Source organism: Amblyraja radiata, chromosome 1, assembly GCF_010909765.2.
Source record: "Amblyraja radiata isolate CabotCenter1 chromosome 1, sAmbRad1.1.pri, whole genome shotgun sequence".
NCBI classification, from domain to species: Eukaryota; Metazoa; Chordata; class Chondrichthyes; order Rajiformes; family Rajidae; genus Amblyraja; species Amblyraja radiata.
In genome coordinates this window covers 125,810,853-125,833,381 of record NC_045956.1, presented here as the reverse complement: position 1 = coordinate 125,833,381, position 22,529 = coordinate 125,810,853, and the positions used below count along the sequence as shown (strand labels likewise).

At 42.0% G+C, this 22,529-nt stretch overlaps 1 protein-coding gene across 3 annotated transcripts in view; it reads right to left on the bottom strand.

Moving 5' to 3' along the window:
• slc38a9 (solute carrier family 38 member 9) overlaps positions 1 to 22,529 on the bottom strand; it is a 55,848-nt gene that overhangs the window by 10,022 nt on the left and 23,297 nt on the right. For all 3 annotated transcript variants that reach the window (XM_033030539.1, XM_033030556.1, XM_033030549.1), the window contains exons 10-14: positions 18,552 to 18,659; positions 8,195 to 8,301; positions 3,636 to 3,749; positions 2,745 to 2,893; positions 390 to 479 (exon numbers count right to left, since the gene is read on the bottom strand). In XM_033030539.1, the coding sequence (XP_032886430.1) occupies positions 390 to 479; positions 2,745 to 2,893; positions 3,636 to 3,749; positions 8,195 to 8,301; positions 18,552 to 18,659 (568 nt within the window). The remainder of the gene's footprint in view (positions 1 to 389; positions 480 to 2,744; positions 2,894 to 3,635; positions 3,750 to 8,194; positions 8,302 to 18,551; positions 18,660 to 22,529) is intronic.

The window sequence follows — 22,529 nt, the reverse complement described above, 5'->3', positions numbered from 1 at the left end:
TAACCAGTGTTAATCATGTATAGATAAAACAAATACATGTGCAGAATTAGATTTGCACTTTAATTTTGATAAGTGAAATTAGTTCTTTAGAAATTTTGGTTTCTATGAATTTGATTTTTAGGGTGGAATGAAATAATGAGTGGGGGTCAGAAAGCTGACAGCATTAATGCTTTAATAACAACCTGTCTATATCTTAACAGTAAATGTTTAGTTCCAATGGCATGGAGCACAATAAAAGTCCCAACACTAAATTTGTCGGGAAAACAAACAAATTAAGACATCGAGCAACAAATATTAAGTCAACATTTGAAATAGTTCTCAACAGCACTTAAGTTTGAAAATATTGCTAAAATCTAATTTGAATCAAATACAAACAAGTCTACAATTACCTGATAATACTGCCGATATTGGGATAAAACTTTGCTACTAGAACTCCACTGCACACAATCACAATGTTTAGAACGAACACGTGAACAAAGCTGAGAAGAGAAACATTTAGTAAAGTAACTGGAAACCCGATTATTAATAAAAACAAGTCGATGGAACATTATGTTGGTACAGTGCTGGTTAGGCAGACCTGTTGGTTAGAGGACTTTTCATTTTGGGACAATAGTAATTCTAAGGCAGTGCCATTATACCTAAATGGCACCACCTAGTGGATTTCTGTAGGGCTGCCCCATTTGATTGGAATTAGCGGCCTGGCAACGGCCACCAGATACAATCAGTTTCCTCACCATCTGGCATATAAAACCTAGCAAAACCATCCATTTTGTGCCAAGGGCTTGTCATTGATGCCACGCACAACAAAAAACATACATTTCTATGCACTGAAAATGGAACAATTAAATTCATACTTGCATATCTCTGACAACGAATTGTGGTTACATCCCCATTTCATCATTAAAATGTCATTTTTGTCAAATTGGTATACAAGGATTTAATCAATTTTTATGTCTTTATCAATCTTTATGTCTAATCAATCTTTATCTTCCTGAAACACCTCCTTGGGTCAGAAGTCAATCAAGGAAATTATTGAAATTACTGCAGTAGAATTATAGTTGAAAAGAGTGCAGTATTATTACGGCAGTGAATTTAAAAGTGAATAAGAAATTCAGGAAATATGGCAGCAATTAATTTTCTTGACACTCTACCAGATGCAATTCTGATATCCAATCCTGGACAGCAGGCTGAGAGACCACATGGGATCCAAGGTGAGCCAACTAAATGGACATAGGTTTGGTTAGAGGTAGGTGCAGGAGCAGGCCATTCGGCCCTTCAAGCCAACACTGCTATTCAATATTATCATGGCTGATCATCCAGAATCAGTTCCTGATTTTTCCCCATTTCCCTTGATTCCGTTAGCCCTAAGAGCTATATCTCTCTTGAATATATCCAGTGAATTGGCCTCCACTGCCTTTAGTCCACAATCCACAGATTCACAACTCTTTGGGTGAAAAAGTTTTTCCTCATCTCAGTCCTAAATGGCCTGCCCCTTATTCTAAAGGTGCTTTACAGAAGTAAGTAATTTTTATTTATATAGCACTTTTAAATCAAATCACGTTGAAGCCAAAGTGCTTTACAGAGAAAAAAAAATTAGATTACCATACATCCATATAAAATAAAAAAGAGAAAAAAGACACAATACACTATAGGATTCAACATGAACGTCCCCCCAACAGCAGAATCAACACTTTCCACTGTGAGGGAAGGTACCAAAAATCAAGAGATTTTTTTTTGGTTGTGCACTATCTAGCCTGTAAAAGGACTACATATGATTACAATCAGCTGTCCACAGTGTACATGTACAGAGTAAAGGGAATAGCTTTAGTGGAAGATAAAGCCCAGTAAAGTTGGTTTAAATGTAGTTCAAAGGTCTCTAATGAGGTCAGGATCCCTCTCTTATTGGTGGTAGGACGGTTCAGTTTTCTGATAACTGGGAAGAAACTGTCCCTAAATCTGGAGGTATGCGTTTTCAAACTTCTGTACCTCTTGCCCGATGGTAAAGGAAAGAAGAGGAAGTGACCAAGGTGAGACTGGTCCCTTATTATGCTGGTGGCTTTGCAGAGGCAGCATGAAGTGTAGGTGGAAAAGGAATGCAAGGATGTCAAGATTGTTTTAAGCTGCAAAGAGTACAGATGAAATTTGAGAATGTGACCAAGACTGAGCTATAGGGAAAGGCTGGTTAGGCTTGGACTATTCCTTGTTGTGCAGGAAGCCGAGGAGTTATCTTATAGAGGTGTATAAGAATGGCGTTGCTGTCTCGAAGGGCTGAATGGCCTACTCCTGCACCTATTATCTATGAGGGGAATAGATAGGATCTTTGACCCAGAATTGAGGAATCATGAACAAAAGGACTTAGGTTTAAGGTGAGAGGAAAGATTTATCAGGAACCCGAGGGGCAACCTTTTCCACACAGAGTGGTGGGTATATTGGACGAGCTGCCAAAGGAGAAAGTTGAGGCAGGTACAATAACATTCAAGACATTTGGATAAATACATGGAATGGTTTAGAGGGATATGGGCCAAAAGCAGGCAGATGGGACTATTGTAGATGGGGCATCTTAATCAACATGGGCAAGCTGGGCCGGTGGGAACTGCTTACGTGCTGTTTGACTTGAAACAAACAACCAAAATATCATCTTATCAGGTTACAGTTAACTACCAAAAAAAACCTTCCAATGCCCAACCACAAAAATTAGTGGAAAGCAAAACTCACTGGCCAAAAAATAGTAAATCAATTCAAACCTGGGATACACTTTTCCAAACAAATGACCCAGTAATTGTACTCTGATGAGGTAGCCCAACAATGGATAAACAGTGGTCATCTGAAACAGCAGGAAAACTCGGGAAATGAAGGCTGTGATATCATTGCTTGATAGATTGTCCAAAAAGTTCTGGAAAAGATGAAGAAAGCTTGTATCAAGTTTGCTTGTATTCAAGGCAAACATTTAAGCACAATGAGGCTCCAGTCCAGCACTAGAAAAGGAGTTACATGACATGATCAGTTGGAATTATAAAATCAGGCAGCTCGATATCTAGTTTGCCAATCTCAAAACAATTGCCGCATCATCTTTATCCTACCACGGCCAGATAGATCACTGACATCTACAGTTAAGGTTCTGAGAATTTTGGTGGGCATAAATGTCAGCAGACAGAAGTATGTTCAGATGAAAGATCTTTGGCCTGAACATTATTTTTATTCTCCCACAGATTATACCTGATCTTCTATGCTCCAAAATACAGTGAAAGACTGTTTGCATGATATCCAGTCAAATCATACTATACATTCCCTCCACAGATGCTGCCCGACATGCCGAGTTATCCAGCATGTTGTTTTACAAAGATTCCAGCATCTACAGTTCCTTGTGTCAACATTCTCTTGCTGAGGTTAATTGTTCTTCCTCATCCTCTCTCTGGCCTCTTTCAATCAACGATATTTTTTCCCCTCAAGAGTTAACCTTCCGGAGAGTTGGTCTTTTCAAATAAAAGCACAAATTGCAACTTTGATACTTCATCTTCAAACTGCTAATGATGATTTTTACCAGGACAGTAAATTTACAAAAATAAAAATCAGCATTTACACTTTTTTCCAGTAACTCTTCCTTTCCTTTACATTATGGCAGTTCAATTACATACCGGTTCAATACAATCTTTGGGTAATTCTGGTGAGGGAAATGCAGCAAATGTCATCACTGCAACATATAGATAGGTTAATCCCACAAGTAGATAAGCAATGGAAAGATCTCGAATCTAAAGAGAAAATAAATTATAAATCAGTTTTGTCAAAAAAAAGGAAAACTGTCACCCAATCCAATTTAGAGAAATTAAAATCAAATTTGCAAATACAAATCACAGATGTTCCATTTGTTTTTTTTTAATTAGCATAACTTTAGAGAGCATGCTTCATCCTCTTTCTGCTTCCATCAAAGTTTGCCTTTGTTGAAATAAGAGGAAAGCTCGTCCATCATGCCAGAAAATGGTTTTGTGGAAGCTAGGCATCATGCTCGGCACAAACATTGTGGGCCGAAGGGCCCGTTCCTGTGTTGTACTGTTCCATTCTGTTCATATTAAATTTGGGACTTCACCAGTTTCATAAAGGATTGGCACAACATAAACATGACATGTCCAAGCATAAACGGTGGACAAAAAAAAATTATAATTGTAAGGTGGTCAGAAGGCAATATTAAGTTATTGGAAATTTACCAGGATGAAGACCCAAAGGAAAAGGGAAAACAATACAATGAGTAAAGTCAATGTCAACAGAAAATCATTATCTCTTTAAAAACATCCTTATAGTAAAAACTGGGAAATCCACCCAAGTGTCCTCAGCACTATATTCAGCAGTTTAGACTAATTCTAGTGAGACAAAAGTGGAAAAAAGCTAGATGGTAAAAACCTGCCTCCCAAAGCTGATCAGGCAAATCTGTGCTTTTACGTTCTATAAAAGTAATCATGCTTGTATTTAGCAGTGACAACTACCCAACTCGATGGTGGAACCCACCCCCCCCCCCCCCCCAAATCGTTAAGGAAAGCTATGCAAGCAGCTTAAATTTGAATTTAAACACAAAACATTGGAGTAACACAGCTGATCAGCTGCATCTCTGGAGAAAATGGATAGTTGACATTTTGGGCCAGGATTCTTCATAAGACTGAAGGGACCCGACCCGAAACATGACATAATGGGCTGAAGGACCTGTTCCTATGCTGTACTGTTTTATGTTCTATAGATGCACCATAGAAATCATCCCATCGGATTCACTACAGCTTGTTTAGCAAGAGAAACATAGAAAATAGGTGCAGGAGGCCATTCGGCCCTTCGAGCCAACACCGCCATTCATTGTGATCATGGCTGATCGTCCCCAATCAATAACCCGTGCCTGCCTTCTCCCCATATCCCTTGACTCCACTAGCCCCTAGAGCTCTATCTAACTCTCTCTTAAATCCATCCAGTGACTTGGCCTCCACTACCCTCTGTGACAGGGAATTCCATAAATTCACAACTCTCTGGGTGAAAAAGTTTTTTCTCACCTCAGTCTTAAATGACCTCCCCTTTATTCTAAGACTGTGGCCCCTGGTTCTGGACTCGCCCAACATTGGGAACATTTTTCCTGCATCTAGCTTGTCCAGTCCTTTTATAATTTTATATGTTTCTAGAAGATCCCCCTCATCCTTCTAAACTCCAGTGAATACAAGCCTAGTCTTTTCAATCTTTCCTCATATGACAGTCCCGCCATCCCAGGGATCAATCTCGTGAACCTACGCTGCATTGCCTCAATCACAAGGATGTCCTTCCTCAAATTAGGAGACCAAAACTGTACACAATACTCTAGATGTGGTCTCACCAGAGCCCTATACAACTGCAGAAGAACCTCCTTACTCCTATACTGAAATCCTCTTGTTATGAAGGCCAACATTCCATTAGCTTTCTTCACTGCCTGCTGCCAAAGTGGATAACCTCACATTTATCTATATTATACTGCATCTGCCACGCATCTGCCCACTCACTCAACCTGTCCAGGTCACCCTGCAACCTCCTAACATCCTCTTCAAGTTCACACATCCACCCAGCTTTGTGTCATCCGCAAAATTGCTAGTGTCGCTCCTAATTCACACTTCCAAATCATTAATATATACGGTAAACAGTTGCGGCCCCAACACCGAGCCTTGCGGCACTCCACTCGCCACTGCCTGCCATTCTGAAAAGGACCTGTTCACTTCTACTCTTTGCTTCCGGTCTGCCAACCAATTTTCTATCCAGGTCAACACCCTAACCCCAATACCATGCGCTCTAATTTTAGTCACCAGTCTCCCGTGCAGGAACTTATCAAAGGCTTTCTGAAAGTCTAGATACGCTACATCCACGGGCACCCCTTCATCCATTTTACTTGTCACATCCTCAAAAAATTCCAGAAGATTAGTCAAGCATGATTTCCCTTTCATAAATCAATGTTGACTTGGACTAATCCTTTTACTGCTATCCAAATGCCCCATTATTACCTCTTTAATAATTGACTCCAGCATCTTTCCCACCACCGAAGTCAGGCTAACTGGTCTGTAATTCCCCGTTTTCTCTCTCGCTCCTTTCTTGAAAAGTGGGATAACATTAGCTACCCTCCAATCCACAGGAACTGATCCTGAATCTTTTGAACATTGGAAAATTATCACCAATGCATCCACTATTTCTAGAGTCACTTCCCTGAGGACCCTGGGATGCAGACCATCAGGCCCAGGGGATTTATCATCCTTCAGTCCCATTAGCCTACCCAATACTATTTCTCGCCTAATTAAATTTTCTTTCAGTTCCTCTACCCCCTTAGATTCTCTGCCCTCCAGTACATCTGGGAGATTGTTTGTGTCTCCCTTAGTGAAGACAGATCCGAAGTACCTATTCAACTCTTCCGCCAGTTCCTTGTTGCCCATAATAATTTCACCCGTGTCTGCCTTCAAGGGACCCACATTTGACTTTGCTACTCTCTTTCCCTTAACATATCTAAAGAAGCTTTTAGCCTTCTTTATATTCCTGGCCAGCTTCCCTTCGTACTTCATCTTTTCAGACCGTATGCCCGTTTTGTTTCCTTCTGTTGTCCTATGAAAGTTTCCCAATCCTCTGGCTTCTGGTTACTCTTTGCTGTGTTATACATCTTTTCTTTTTGTTTTATTCTATCCCTAACTTCTCTTGTCAGCCACGGTTGCTTCCTACTCCCCTTAGAATCTTTCTTCCCTTTTGGAATGATCCTGCGTCTTCTGGATTATGCCCAGAAATTCCTGCCATTGCTGTTCCACCGTCATTCCTGCTAGGATCCCTTTCCAGTCTACCTTGGCCAGCTCCCCTCTCATGCCTTCATAGTCCCCTTTGTTCAACTGCATCACTGACACTTCCGATTTAACCTTCTCCTTCTCAAATTGCAGATTAAAACTAATCATATTATGATCACTACCTCCAATCGGTTCCTTTACATCGAGTTCTCTTATCATATCTGGTTCATTGGACAACACTAAATCCAGAATTGCCTTTTCTCTGGTCGGCTCCATTACAAGCTGCTCTAAGAAACCATCTCAGAGGCATTCTACAAACTCTCTTTCTTGGGGTACTGAACCAACCTGATTTTCCCAGTCTACCTGCATATTGAAATACCCCATCACTATAGTGACATTACCTTTAGATCTGCCCACGACTGGAAGAAATTGCAGAAATTAAGGCTTAGGAAGGTCGGAATATCCGAACAACACAACAACATCTACAGATGCACCGTAGAAAGCGTTTTATCGGGATGCCTCAGAGCATGGTTTAGCAACAGTCCCATCCGACACTGCAAGAAATGGCAGAGAATGGCGGACGTAGTGCAAACTATCACACGAACCAACCTCCCTGTAAAGGAATGTGGCCCTTGTGGCTAAGGGGATCAGAGGGTATGGAGAGAAGGCAGGTACGGGATACTGAGTTGGATGATCAGCCATGATCATATTGAATGGCGGTGCAGGCTCGAAGGGCCGAATGGCCTACTCCTGCACCTAATTTCTATGTTTCTATGTTTCCCTTCCATTGACTCCATCTGCACTTTAAGTGTAGATGGAGTCTAGTTTAATGCACTCATCTGCCAATCACCCGCCTGACCTTTATCCACGTATCATTTGTCAGGCTTTGCCCCAGTGCCACCTCTTTTCTAGCTTTGTGCCCTGTGGAAGAACTGTGATGTGTGCCTTGACAAAAGCTGCAAGGACATAATGTAAAGGAATTGCCAGGCTCTAAAGACAACATGAAAAACTGAGCACATGATACATTTTCCTTTCCTTCAGCCGACAGCAAGTGACTAAAACGCAAGAATAATGCCATTTTCCTTTTAGTCAGATATGGTTCAAAATGAAAAATAACCTTCTTGCTCCCAAGCTGCTATATTTGTTTAAGATAATTATAAGCAGTTGAATAAGGGGTGGGAATGAATAAGCTTTGGCTTCTTCCTGCTCCTTTTCGGACACATACGATTTCATTTATTTATAGATATTGTTTATGACACCTTATAAATATTCTTGTTTTGTTTTTTGTATGCTGTTTCACACTTGCTTTTTATTCTTTTATTCTGCTCGAAATAAAGAATTAAATAAATAAATCAGAATGGAATTGATCTAATTAACAGCCAATTTGAGTGAGAAAATGAATAGCATCAGCTGAAGCTTTTCCTGTGGTTAAAACTTACATTATTTTCTTGATGTTGGTTATTCTTTAGAAGGGTGATGGCACAATTATGAATGAAGAAAGCAAGTGCAAGGACTCCAGTCAGGTGTGGGAAAGATATTCTAAATTCTGAAACAAAAACAAAGCTTCAATTTATCAAACACCAAAATTGGGCGGTGGGTTTTTATAAACTCAGTTGACTTTGTACATGTGTATTTTGTATAAACAGTTTTCGGATCGCAATCTTAAAAGAAACAAATTTTGATATTGTCAATAAGCACTAGGACACTGAGAAAACAGAAGAATAAGAGTTAGGAAGACACAAAGTTCTTAAGTAACTCAGTGGGTCAGGCAGCATTTCAGGAGAACATAAATAAGCAAACACATTTTGGAACCCTTCTTCACACTGAAGGGTCCTGACAAAATGTCACCAATCCATGTTCTCCAAAGATGCTGCCTGCTGAGTTACTACAGCACTTTGTGTCTTTCTGTGTAAACAAGCATCTGCAGTTCCTCAATTCCACTCTCTAATAAGTTAGGATATGATCAGCAGGCCCGTACGAAGCTTTTCAAAAAGGGGGGTGGCATGACAGGATTACAAAAAACGTAATGTGAAATAATGTGTGCGCTGCACACATCACGAGCGCGAAGCGTGAAGTCACTCGATGCCGGGGTCCAGGGCCCGCTTAAGGGCCCTGGAAGCTCAGGGGTTTTAGATGCTCTCTGATGCATTCTGAGCCTTGTTTTGGAGCATTTTTGCACCAAATTTATGACCAATATTTCAGAAATTAACAGGAATCTGAGGTGGCTTTTTCACGCAAAGGGTGCTGGGTGTATGTAACGAACTGCCAGAGGAGGTAGTTAAGACTGGGACTACCCTAATGTTTAAGAGACATTTGGACACGTACACAGATAGGACAGATTTAGATGAATATGGGCCAAACGCGTGTGAGTGGGACTAGTGTAGATGGGACATGTCGGTCCGTGTGGGCAAGTTGGGCTGAAGGGCCTGTTTCCACACTGCATCATTCTATGACTAAAAAGTGAAGAAGAAAAATGCATGTAGATAAGTAGAGCTGATTTGAAAGAGGAGTGAAATGTAAAGGCAGAGAGAGGTTTATGGGTAGAAAGGAACATAGGAAAGGAGGGGGAGAATGGGCTTGGGCACATGGGTGAAGGGAAAATAGTCACAAAGTGCTGGAGTAACACAGCGGGTCAGGCAGCATCTGCGGAGAATATGAATAGGCGACGTTTCACAGAATGCTGGAGTAACTCAGAGAGTCAGGCAGCATCTGTGGAGAACATGGATAGGTGACATATCAGAGTGCTGGAGTAACTCAGTGGGTCAGGCAGCATCTCTGGAGAAAAGGTATAGATTATAGTTCGGGTCAAGACCGTTCTTCAGTAATATTCATGATGTGCCATGCATAGACATTCCTGAATGTTACCCAAACCATCGTGAGCTACTTTGTTACAGTGCTTGCCCTCTCCTATAATGTCTCTGCTGCCTTGGGTGATGCAGGACAGGACACAAGCTTTGGGAAATGGTGTGAAGCTGTTGCCGTCTGTCCCAGCCTGGTAAAAACCTGGATGGAGTGGATTTGGAGAGGATGGTTCCACTAGTGGGAGAGTCTAGGACCAGTGGCCACAGGTTCAGAATTAAAAGACATTCCTTTAGGAAGGAGATGAGCAGGAATTTCTTAAGTCAGAGGGTGGTGAACTGTGGAATTCATTGCCACAGACAGCTGTGGAGGTCAAGTCAATGGACATTTTTCAGGAGGAGATTGATAGATTCTTGATTGATAGGGGTGTCAGAGGTAATGGGGAGAAGGCAGGAGAATGGGTTTGAGAGGGAAAGATAGAGTCATAGGGTGATACAGTGTGGAAACAGGCCCTTCGGCCCAGCATGTCCCATCTGCACTAGTCCACCTGCCCACGTTTGATCCATATCCCTCCGAACCTGTCCTATCCATGTACCTGTCTAACTGTTTCTTAAATGTTGCGATAGTCCCTGCCACAACTACCTCCTCTGGCAGCTTGTTCCATACACCTACCACCCTTTGTGTGAAAAACATACCCCTCAGATTCCTATTAAATCTTTTGCCCTTCACCTTAAACTTATGTCCTCTGCTCCTCGATTCACTTACTCTGGGCAAAAGACTCAACCATATCTATTCAAATCATGATTTTATACACCTCTATTAGATCATCCCTCAGCCTCCTGTGCTCCATGAAATAGAGTCCCAGCCTACTCAACCTCTCCCTATAGCTCTGGCTCTCTAGTCCTGGCAACATCCTCATAAATCTTCACTGTACCCTTTCCAGTTTGATGACATCTTTCCTATAACATGGTGCCCAGAACTGAACACAATACTCTGAATGCGGCCTCACCAACTTCTTATGCAACTGCAAAATGACCTCCCAACTTCTATACTCACCCGACCCGCTGAGTTAGTCCAGCACTCTGTGAAACGTCACAGAACAGGGCAAGATTAGCAAGTTTGCTGATGATACAGAAGTGAGTGGTTTTTCAGATAGTGAAGATGGTTGTGAAAGATTGCAGCAGGATCTGGATCAATTAGCCAGATGGGCAGAGGAATGGTTGATGGTTGCATGGTTCCTTGAAGGTCGTGTCGCAGGTATATCAGGTGGTCAAAAGTATTTTGGCACTTTGGCCCTCATCAGTCAGAGTATTGAGCATAGAAGTTGGGAGGTCATGTTGCAGTTGTATAAGACGTTGGTGAGACCGCATTTAGAATATTGTGTTCAGTTCTGGGCACCATGTTATAGGAAAGATGTCAAACTGAAAAGAGTACAGAGATCCCCATCCTGGATCAGTCCAATCAGGGTTGTGTCATCCGCAAACTTGAGAAGCTTGACAGAGGTGTCTGTGGAGGTGCAGTCATTGGGTGTGAAGTGGTGATTGGAGTGGAGTGGTGAGTGGGGTGGGTGTAGAAGGGTCCAGTCTTTGCAGACTGAGGTCAGGCTGTGAGTGGGTGTGAAGTGGTTGGGTGGAGTCGGAAAGGTTCCACTCTTTTCATACTGGAGTCTTGCCTTAAGTAGATGTGAAGTGGTGAATGGGAAGGAGAGGGTGCCGGGTCCATTCTTTGCAGACTGGGGTCTGGCTGTGTTTGTTGGGGAGGGGGTTTCAGGGTTACGTTTCTGATTTCCAAGCCTGCAGTAATACTCATTCAGGTTGTTCGTCAGCTGACGATTGTCCAAAGAGCGGGGGGCTTTCCTCTTATAGCTGGTGATTTCTTGCATGCCCTTCCAAACTGAAGAAGAATCACTAGCTGAGAACTTGCTCCTCAACTTCTCAGAGTATCTTTCCTTGGCAGCTCTTCTCAGCGCTTTATCGATTAGGCTATCTTTTAACTCTTTAACGATTAGGCTATCGGCTTGACGCATATTTGCCCCCAGCACTCCCCCCGATCTCAAAATGGAAATGTTACATCTGTATATAATGATCCCATTAAAATGTGCATTTATGTCACAAACTATGGAATTCATATTTTTCAGTATTGTTATCAAGGAAAAGAAAGCAGTTCCAATTGTTTGATATTATTTGATATTGTTTAATATTATTCATATGGAGGAGAAAATATAATAGCTCTAAAACCTACCTTAATTTTGCAATCTCAATCAAGATAATTCCCCTTTCCCTCTCCCCATCTCTCTCTCCTCTCCCTTCTCCTCTCTCTCTCCCCCTCCCACCTCTCACATCCCCCCTCTTTCTTGCGGGGGGGGGCGAAGATGAAGGTGGTGCGGGCCCAGCGGGCGGGGGGGGATGAAGGTGGCGTGGGCCCGTGGGGGTGGCGGGGGCCCAGCGGGCGGGGGGAATGAAGGTGGCGTGGGCCCAGCTGGGGTGGCGTGTGCCCAGCGGGGGTCAGCGAGGGTGGCGTGGACCCAGCGGGGGTGGCGTGGGCCCAGCAGGGGTGGCGTGAGCCCGGTGGGGATGGCGTAGACCCAGCGGGGGGTGGCGTGGACCCAGCAGGGGTGGCGTGGGCCCAGCGGGGGTGGCGTGGGCCCAGCAGGGGTGGCGTGGGCCCAGCGGGGGTGGCGTGGGCCCAGCGGGGGTGGCGTGGGCTCAGCGGAGGGTCAGCTGGGGTGGTGTGGGGGGGAAGATGGGTTGGGCCCCGGCGGCAGGGGGAGGCGAGGGGAGCGGGCTCCGCCGCAGCGGCGACTGGTGTTGGGGTTACAGCCGTTGGGTTCAGATTCAGCCACTCCCGCCTGGGACGAGAGAACAGAGAACTGGCCGTTTCCAAAGTGGAAACATTTTTTTTTTTTTTGGATTTAAAAAAAAATATAATCGATTTTTTTTTCCAATTTTTCTTTTTTCTTTTTTTGGGTGACTTTTTTCTTAAGGGAAAAAAAGGGGGGTGCGGTCGCACCCAGCGCACCCCCCCCCCTTCGGACGGCCATGACCAGCCATGGATTCTGGGAAGCAAAATAGTAGGATGCCACAGGATAATCAAAGTAGTTCATTATTCAGCAACCGAAGTACAGCTACAGTGCCTCCATAATGTTTGGGACAAAGACCCTTCATTTATTTATTTGCCTCTGTATGCCACAATTTGATTTATATAATAGAAAAAAAAATCACATGTGGTTAAAGTGCACATTGTCAGATTTTAATAAAGTCCATTTTTATACATTTTGGTTTCACCATGTTTCACAAATCACAGCAGTGTTTATACATGGTTCCTCCCCATTTCAGGGAACCATAATGTTTGGGAGACAGCAATGTCATGTAAATGAAAGTAGTCATGTTTAGTGTTTAGTATTTTGTTGCATATGCATTGCATGCAATGACTGCTTAAAGTATGCGATTCATGGACATGAGCAGTTGCTGGGTGTCTTCTTTGGTGATGCTCCGCCAGGCCTGTATTGCAGCCATCTCTAGCTTATATTTAAAAGGCATGCTCAATTGGGTTCAGATTGGGTGATTGACTTGGCCACAAAAATTGACAATTTTTTTTAGCTTTGAAAAACTCCTTTGTTGCTTTAGCAGTATGTTTGGGATCATTGTCTTGCCGTAGAATGAACTGCTGGCCAATGAGTTTTGAGGCATTAGTTTGAATTTGAGCAGATAGGATGTGCTTATACACTTCAGAATTCATTATGCTACTACCATCAGCAGTTGTATCATCAATGAAGATAAGTACCTTCAGCAGCCATACATGCCCAAGCCATTACACCTCCACCACCGTGTTTCACAGATTAGGTGGTATCCTTTGGATCTTGGGCAGATCCTTCTCTCCTCCATACTTTGCTCTTGCCATCACTCTGATATAAGTTAATCTTCAATCTTCATCTCATCTGTCCACAAGACCTTTTTCCAGAACTGTGGTTGTTCTTTTAAGTACTTCTTGGCAAGCTGTAACCCAGCCATCGTATTTTTGCAGCTAACCAGTGGTTTGCATCTTGCAGTGTAGCCTCTGTATTTCTGTTCATGAAGTCTTCTGCGAACAGTGGTCATTGACAAATCCACACCTGACTCCTGAAGTGTGTTTCTGATCTGTCAGATAGGTGTTTGGGTTTTGTTCTTTATTTAGAGAGAATTCTTCTGTCATCAGCTGTGGAGGTCTTCCTTGGCCTACCAGTCCCTTTGCGATTAGTAAGTTCACCAGTGCTCTCTTTCTTCTTAATGATGTCCCAAACGGTTTATTTTGGTAAGCCTTAGGTTTGGCTGATGTCTCTAACAATTTTATTCTTGTTTCTCATTCTCATAATGGCTTCTTTGACTTTCATTGGCACAACTTTGGTCCTCATGTTGAGAAACACCAATACAAGTTTCCAAAGGTGATGGAAAGACTGGAGGAAAGACTAGGTGCTGAGAGTTCTCTTAAACCTGCATTGAGGTAATTAAACACACCTGAGCAATCACAAACACCCGTGAAGCCATGTGTTCCAAACATTATGGTGCCCTGAGATGGGGGTACATATATAAACACAGCTGTAATTTCTGCATGGTGAAACCAAAATGTATAAAAATGGCCTTTATCAAAATCTGACAATGTGCACTTTAACCACGTGTGATTTTTTCTATTACAAATCTCAAATTGTGGAGTACAGAGGCAAATAAATAAATGATGGGTCTTTGTCCCAAACATTACGGAGAGCATAGTGTTAGGGCTAATGCATTGAGGCAAATGTAAATACAGTTATGATGAAGATGTAAATCGATGTTCTCAGTAACAGGGCACACATGGATTTAGCATTTCAGCACAGGACAAGGAAGCACATCTAAAATGCAAAACACAAAGCAAGCTACCATAAACAGCAACATAATACTATTTTAATTTTGTTATTTAAGGAATAAATAGTCGCTGGGAAACAGGACACAACTGCCCTGATCTTGTGAGGTTAAATTATGCGATTCCTCACATCTTGAGACTCTTGAAAGGTGCCCATAAATAAAATTAATTATTATTATTATTATCTAAAAGCAAACACGATGTGGATTTAAGGCACATCTGAAATTGGCACTAGATCTTGACACAAGTTCTTATTTATATTCAAAAACAACATTAGGTGGACAGAGGACTGAGGCAACATGGTTTTAATGGTTACCCTTTTATACGCATCATTCAGTTTCCCAATTCATAGCGTCAAGAGTTAAATAGCACAGAAACAGGCCCTTTGACCTAACTTGTCGAATTCTAACCAAGCTCGTCCCTCTTGGCTGATCCTGGCCCATTGCCCTCTAAACTTTTCTTACCAATGAATCTGTCCAAGTGCTTTTTAAGTGTCGTAATTGTACTCACCAGTACTACTTCCTCTAATAATTGGTTCTATGTACTCATTACCCTTTGTATCAAAAAGTTGCCCCTTAGGTCTCTTAAATCTTTCCCCTCTCACTTTAAACCTTTGCCCTCTCTTTCTTAATTTCCCTATCTTGGTGAAAAGATTGAAAAGTGAAAAGATACCACTTAATTTTATAAAGCTTTAACTTCTCTCCTCAGCCTCATCTGCTGAGGGAAGAAACCCAGTATATCCAGTCTCTCCTTGCAACTCAAACCGTCCCAATTTGGCAACATCTCAGTGAATCCTTTTTGCATGTGTCCCAACTCCTGTATTCAATATACCGTCTCACTTTGGCAAATGGGCCACCCTGTCGACCTGGGTCACTACTTTTAGGGAACGTTATACCCGACGCCTAGTGTCTGGAACACAACATTCTCCATGATCCTTCCATTTACTGTGCATGTCCTAACTTGATTGTCCTACAGAAGATACAAAAGCTTGAAAGCTCCGAACACCAGATTCAGCAACAGCTCCTTCCCTGCTTTTGTGCGACTGAACAGTTCTCTCATAAGCTAAGGGTATTGACCTGATCTCTCAACCTCTTTCATTGCAGATGTTGCATTGAAAAAAAAATGGTTTTTCTCTGTAGTAGCACAAATGCTGTAACACTATATTCTGCACCCTGATATTTTTCTCTTTGCACTACCTGTTATACTTGTGTATGGCTTGATTGCGCTCACAATTTCCTACGCAAAAGTCGTGCGGACTATCCCTGAATGTCCTTGCCTTTCCATGCAGATTCTGTCTCTGATTTGTAGCTGTTCCTACAAATGGGATAGAGATTCCCATTGGTGGGTACTGAAGAGACTCAAAGATGGTAACAACAATCTTCACCATATCCATATAAGGAATTCTAAACAAACCAAAGAAAATGTCTTGTTATACTGTCAAAATTGAAGTCGCCACAAATTATACCGCAAGACAAATTCATGAGAAATTTGAGAGAAATAATCCTGCTGGGTGTTGCTTTCAGAGCCGCCAGCACAAAACAGGACTCCATGCAAAGTTCATTGGTCGAGCAAAGCACACACACACACACACACACACGTATTGTATTCCCCAGCACTGTGCTGGTAAATGTTGCCTCTTGAACAATGCTGATCAGCCTTGACCAAGATTAGAATCCCTATTTGTTTGAATGTTAATTTGCAAATTGGAGATGTGAGCTTAAAGCTTTGCTGACTTTTTGGTGCTGGAAGGTCAACTCATCTGACCCTTCAAGTAAAAAAAACCCAACACAACTCACCCAATCTTATTACATGTTGCACAACTGGTCTCAAATGTAAAGTTATAAAATGTAACTAACCACATTGCAGCCCTTCAGATGGGGAGTTATAAAATACAAAATAACAATTAACCCACAATGACATTGCCAGCTATATCAATACATTGGAAAGCATTTTTAATCTCAAAGGATAAATATCAGAACTAAAAAGTTATCAATTCATCTTCTCAAATTAGAAATTTGATGCAAACAGTGCATTCAGAAAGTATTCAGACCCCTTCACTTCTTCCACATTGTTACGTTACAGCCTTATTCTAAAATTAACCATATAACCATATAACAATTACAGCACGGAAACAGGCCATCTCGGCCCTACAAGTCCGCGCCGAACAATTTTTTTCCCTTAGTCCCACCTGCCTGCACTCATACCATAACCCTCCATTCCCTTCTCATCCATATGCCTATCCAATTTATTCTTAAATGATACCAACGAACCTGCCGCCACCACTTCCACTGGAAGCTCATTCCACACCGCTACCACTCTCTGAGTAAAGAAGTTCCCCCTCATGTTACCCCTAAACTTCTGTCCCTTAATTCTGAAGTCATGTCCTCTTGTTTGAATCTTCCCTATTCTCAAAGGGAAAAGCTTGATCACATCAACTCTGTCTATCCCTCTCATCATTTTAAAGACCTCTATCAAGTCCCCCCTTAACCTTCTGCGCTTATTTGCGAAATTGATTAAATTCATTTTTTTTTATCATCTACATACAATACCCCATAATTAAAAAAGTGAAAAGAGGTGTTTAGAAAATTTTGCAAAGTAATTAAAAAGAAATAACTGAAATTACACATTTACATAAGTATTCAAACCCTTTACTCAGTACTTTGAGGCACCTTTGGCAGCGATTACAGCCTCAAGTCTTTTTGGGTATGACACTACAAGCTTGGCACACCTGTAATTTCTCCCATTCCTCTCTGCAGATCCTCTCAAACTCTGTCAGGTTGGATGGGGAGTGTCGATGCATAGCTAATTTCAGGTCCCTCTAGAGATGTTCGATCGGGTTCAAGTCAGGGCTCTCTGGCTGGGCCACTCAAGGACATTCACAGACTTGACAGGAAGCCACTCCTGCGTTGTCTTGGCTGTGTGATTAGGGTCGTTGTCCTGTTGGAAGGTGAACCTCTGCGCCAGTCTGAGGTCCAGAACGCTCTGGAACAGGTTTTCATCAAGGATCTCTTTGTACTTTGCTCCGTTCATCTTTCCATCGATCCTGTCTAATCTCCCAGTTCCTGCCACTGAAAAACATCCCCACAGCATGATGCTGCCACCACGCTTCACCGTAGGTATGGTATTGGTGACGAGCGGTACCTGGTTTCCTCCAGACGTGATGCTTGGCATTCACGCCAAAGAGTTCAATCATGGTTTCATCACACCAGAGAATCTTGTTTCGCATGGCCGGAGAGTCCTTTAGGTGCCTTATGGCAAACTCCAAGTGGGCTGTCATGTGCCTTTTACTCAGGAGTGACTCCCGTCTGGCCACTCTACCATAAAGGCCTGATTGGTGGAGTGCTGCAGATATAGTTGTCCTTCTGGAAGGTTCTCCCATCTCCAGAGATGTCAGAGTGACCATCGGGTTCTTGGTCACCTCCCTGACCAAGGCCCTTCTCCCCCTATTGCTCAGTTTGGCTGAGGGACCAGCTCTATGAAGAGTCCTGGTGGTTCCAAAGTTCTTCCATTTAAGAATGACGGAGGCAACTGTGCTCTTCGGGACCTGCAATGCTGCAGAAATTGTTTTATACCCTTCCCCAGATCTGTGTCTCGACAGAATCCTCTTTCGGAGGTCTTCGGACAATTCCTTCATCTTCATGGTTTGTTGCTCTGATATGCACTGTCAACTGTGGGACCTTATATAGACAGGTGTGTGCCTTTCCAAATCATGTCCAATCAATTTAATTTACCACTGGTGGACTCCAATCAAGTTGTAGAAACATTTCAAGGATAATCAATGGAAACAGGGTGAACCAAAGCTCAACTTTGAGTGTCATAGCAAAGGGTCTGAATACTTATGTAAATTTCAGTTATATCTTTTTAAATTTCTTTGCAAACATTTTTGAACACCTGTTTTTGCTTCTTCATTCTGGGGTATTGTGTGTAGATTAATGATTAAAATTTTTTTTAAATCCATTTTACAAGAAGGCTGTAACGTAACAAATTGTGGAAAAAGTGAAGGAGTCTGAATACTTTCTGAATGCACTGTATGTTCCTCTAATGTGAAGAAAATAACTGAATTTGATGCTTTTCTATAAACACGCCTAAATTAAAGTTTAATATGATTACTGGAAAAATTACCTGCGACAAAATTATTTGTAGACTCAAACCAATGGAATTCCAAGTGAAAGCCTTGTTGTGCCGCCTTCAGCGTTACCAAAATAATTAAATAGACAACTGAAATTGTACCTGTAGACACAAAACAAACTTCCTAAAACTGGGCATTGAAATGTACTTACATTTTGGAAAACATTGAAAGATTGCTCAACATCCAGTGGTTTCAATACCTAAGTGCATAACTCTGTCCAGTTTCATGTTGCTAATGTAATATCAGTGTGATAATGTTACCAAACTACATTCATTGCACCTGCAGCTCAATGTACTTGTGCATTTGACAATGAACTTAACTGAATCTGCAGAATTCAACAAATCTCATCCACTGACGCATTGTCAATAGAATAAGATACAACATTTTCAAAGTTAGCATGACATGCTCAATGAGTATTTCCACCCAACAATGAAGATAAATGTTTTTGGAAAGCTGTCTTATTTGCAGGTTAAAAGCTGATGGTCAATATTAGCCAGGCGGCAAAAAAAAAAAAATGCATTTCGAGCAAATGGTTACAGTTGCTGGCCCAACAACACTTGGTTATATGTTCAGAATATAATTTTCACAAACATTTGAATTCAACTTAAATGGCACTGTTATGTGGATCGGTAAAAATACTGCTCAGGTTAGGCAATGACAAATGAATCCAATAAAAGTTGTAACAGCATCAACTATCTAGAATAAAACATCGGACCAAACGCCTCCACTCAAAAGACAATAGCAGAGTTAAACATTAAAGCACCAAATCTAATTTTGATGAAATCATGTACAAAGTTAACACATTCCAAACCTGGATACCTTTGTCACTAAATTAGCAGCAACATCAAATACATGAATAGGATGCGGCAGAGAGAAGCACAACCAATATTTTCTTAGCTCTTCAAAATAGATATTTTAATAACTTCCAAAAACAAAAACAAATGATTCTCAGGAAATTGCAATGCAAATCAAATAAAATATGAACATATGTTTTATTGCGTTCAGTTTTAGTCACCCTCCTCTTGGAAGGCTGATGTTAAGCTAGAAAGAGTGCAGAGATTATTTAGGAGCATGTTGTCACGACTTGAGGCAATGATATATAGGGAGAGGTTCGGTACGCTAGGACTTCATTCCTTGTAGCGCAGGAAGCTGAGGGTTGATCTTAGAGCGAAGCGTAAAAGCATAAGAGTGTAAAAATAGATAGAGTGAACGCAGTCTTTTCTCCCCCAGCGTAGGGGAACGAAGAACTGGAGGGCACACGTTTAAGGTGAGAGTTGAATAATTTAATGGGGACCCGAGAGGCAGATTTTTCACACCAAGGGTGATGGGTATATAGGACGAACTGCCTGATGAAGTAGTTGCGGGAAATACAACAATAACATGTAAAGTACATTTTGTCAGGCACATGGATAGGAAAGGCTGAAAAGGGATATGGGCCAAATGCATGCAGATGGGATGAGCTTAGATGGGCCATCTTAGTTGGCATAGATGAGTTGGGCCGAAGAGCTCAGAAAGGTAGGGAAAAGAAGAGGAGGGCAATATGAATTGGGGACTCTATAGTTAGGGGGTCGGATAGGCGATTCTGTGGACGCAGTCAGGAGACCCGCATGGTAGTTTGCCTCCCTGGTGCCAGGGTCTCGGATGTGTCTCAACGTGTCCAAGATATCCTGAAATCAGAGGGAGAGGAGCCTGAGTTTGTGGTACATATAGGTACCAATGACATAGGTAAAAAAAAGAGAAGAGGTCCTGAAGGGAGAATTTAAGGAGTTGGGAGGAGAGTTAAGGAAAAGGACCAAAAAAGTAACAATCTCAGGATTGCTGCCTGTGCCACGCGACAGTGAGAGTAGGAATGGAGCGAGGTGGAGGATAAATGCGTGGCTGAAGGACTCGTGCAGTTGGCAGGGATTCAAGTTTCTGGATCATTGGGACTTCTTTTGGGGAAGGTGTGACCTGTACAGAAAGGACGGGTTGCACTTGAATCCGAGGGGGACCAATATCCTGGCGGGGAGATTTGCAAAGGCTACTGGGGAGACTTTAAACTAGAACGGTTGGGGGGAGGGACTCAAATAGAGAAAGCTAGTAGAGTGTGAGGCAGGAGGCAGAGAAGGGAAGCACTCGGACCCAAAATCTAGGGGAGAAAGAAGACAAATAAAATAAACAGAGAATAAGAGGCGGTGGGTTTCTTAAATGTGTATATTTTAATGCTAGGAGCATTGTAAGAAAGGTGGATGAGCTTAGAGCCTGGATTGACACCTGGAAGTATGATGTTGTGGCGATCAGTGAAACATGGTTGCAGGAGGGCTGTGATTGGAAACTAAATATTCCAGGATTTCATTGCTTCAGGTGTGATAGAATTGGAGAGGCAAGAGGTGGAGGTGTTGCATTGCTTGTCAGGGAAGATATTACAGCAGTGCTTTGGCAGGATAGATTAGAGGGCTCGTCTAGGGAGGCTATTTGGGTGGAACTGAGAAGTGGGAAAGGTGTAGTAACACTTATAGGGGTGTATAATGGACCGCCAAATGGGGAGCGAGAATTGGAAGAGCAAATATGTAACGAGATAGCAGATATTAGTAGTAAGCACAAGGTAGTGATTGTGGGAGATTTCAATTTTCCACACATAGACTGGGAAACATGTTCTGTAAATGGGCTGGATGGTTTGGAGTTTGTAAAATGTGTGCAGGATAGTTTTTTGCAGCAATACATAGAGGTACCTACTAGAGAAGGGGCAGTGCTGGACCTCCTGTTACGAAATGAGATAGGTCAGGTGGTGGAGGTATGCGTTGGGGAGCACTTCGGGTCCAGTGATCACAATACCATTAGTTTCAATATAATTATGGAGAGGGTCAGAACTGGACCTAGGGTTGAGATTTTTGATTGGAGAAAGGCTAACTTTGATGAGATGTGAAAGGATTTAAAAGGAGTGAATTGGGACATTTAGTTTTATGGGAAGGATGTAGGAGAGAAATGGAGGACATTTAAAGGGGACATTTTAAGAGTACAGAATCTTTATGTCCCTGTTCGGTTGAAAGGAAATAGTAAAAATTGGAAAGAGCCATGGTTTTCAAGGGAAATTGGACACGGTTCGGAAAAAGAGAGAGATCTACAATAATTATAGGCAGCATGGAGTAAATGAGGTGCTTGAGGAGTATAAAGAATGTAAAAAGAATCTTAAGAAAGAAATTAGAAAAGCTAAAAGAAGATATGAGGTTGCTTTGGCAAGTAAGGTGAAAGTAAATCCAAAGGGTTTCCACAGCTATATTAATAGCAAAAGGATAACGAGGGATAAAATTGGTCCATTAGAGAGACAGAGTGGACAGCTATATGCAGAGCCAAAAGAGATGGGGGAGATATTGAACAATTTCTTTTCTTCAGTATTCACCAAGGAGAAGGATATTAAATTATGTGAGGTAAGGGAAACAAGCAGAGTAGCTATGGAAACTATGAGATTCAAAGAAAAAGAAATACTGACACTTTTGAAAAATATAAAAGTGGATAAGTCTCCAGGTCCTGACACGATATTCCCTGGGACATTGAGGGAAGTTAGTGTAGAAATAGCAGGGGCTATGACAGAAATATTTCAAATGTCCTTAGAAACGGGAATAGTGCCAGAGGATTGGCATACTGCGCATGTTGTTCCATTGTTTAAAAAGGGTTCTAAGAGTAAACCTAGCAATTATAGACCTGTTAGTATGACTTCAGTGGTGGGCAAATTAATGGAAAGGATACTTAGAGATAATATATATAAGCATCTGGATAAACAGGGTCTGATTAGGAACATTACTAGAATGTTGCCTGGGTTTCAACAACTAAGTTACAGAGATAGGTTGAATAAGTTAGGTCTTTATTCTCTGGAGCGCAGAAGGTTAAGGGGGGACTTGAAAATGATGAGAGGGATAGACAGAGTTGATGTGATCAAGCTTTTCCCTTTGAGAATAGGGAAGATTCAAACCAGAGGACATGACTTCAGAATT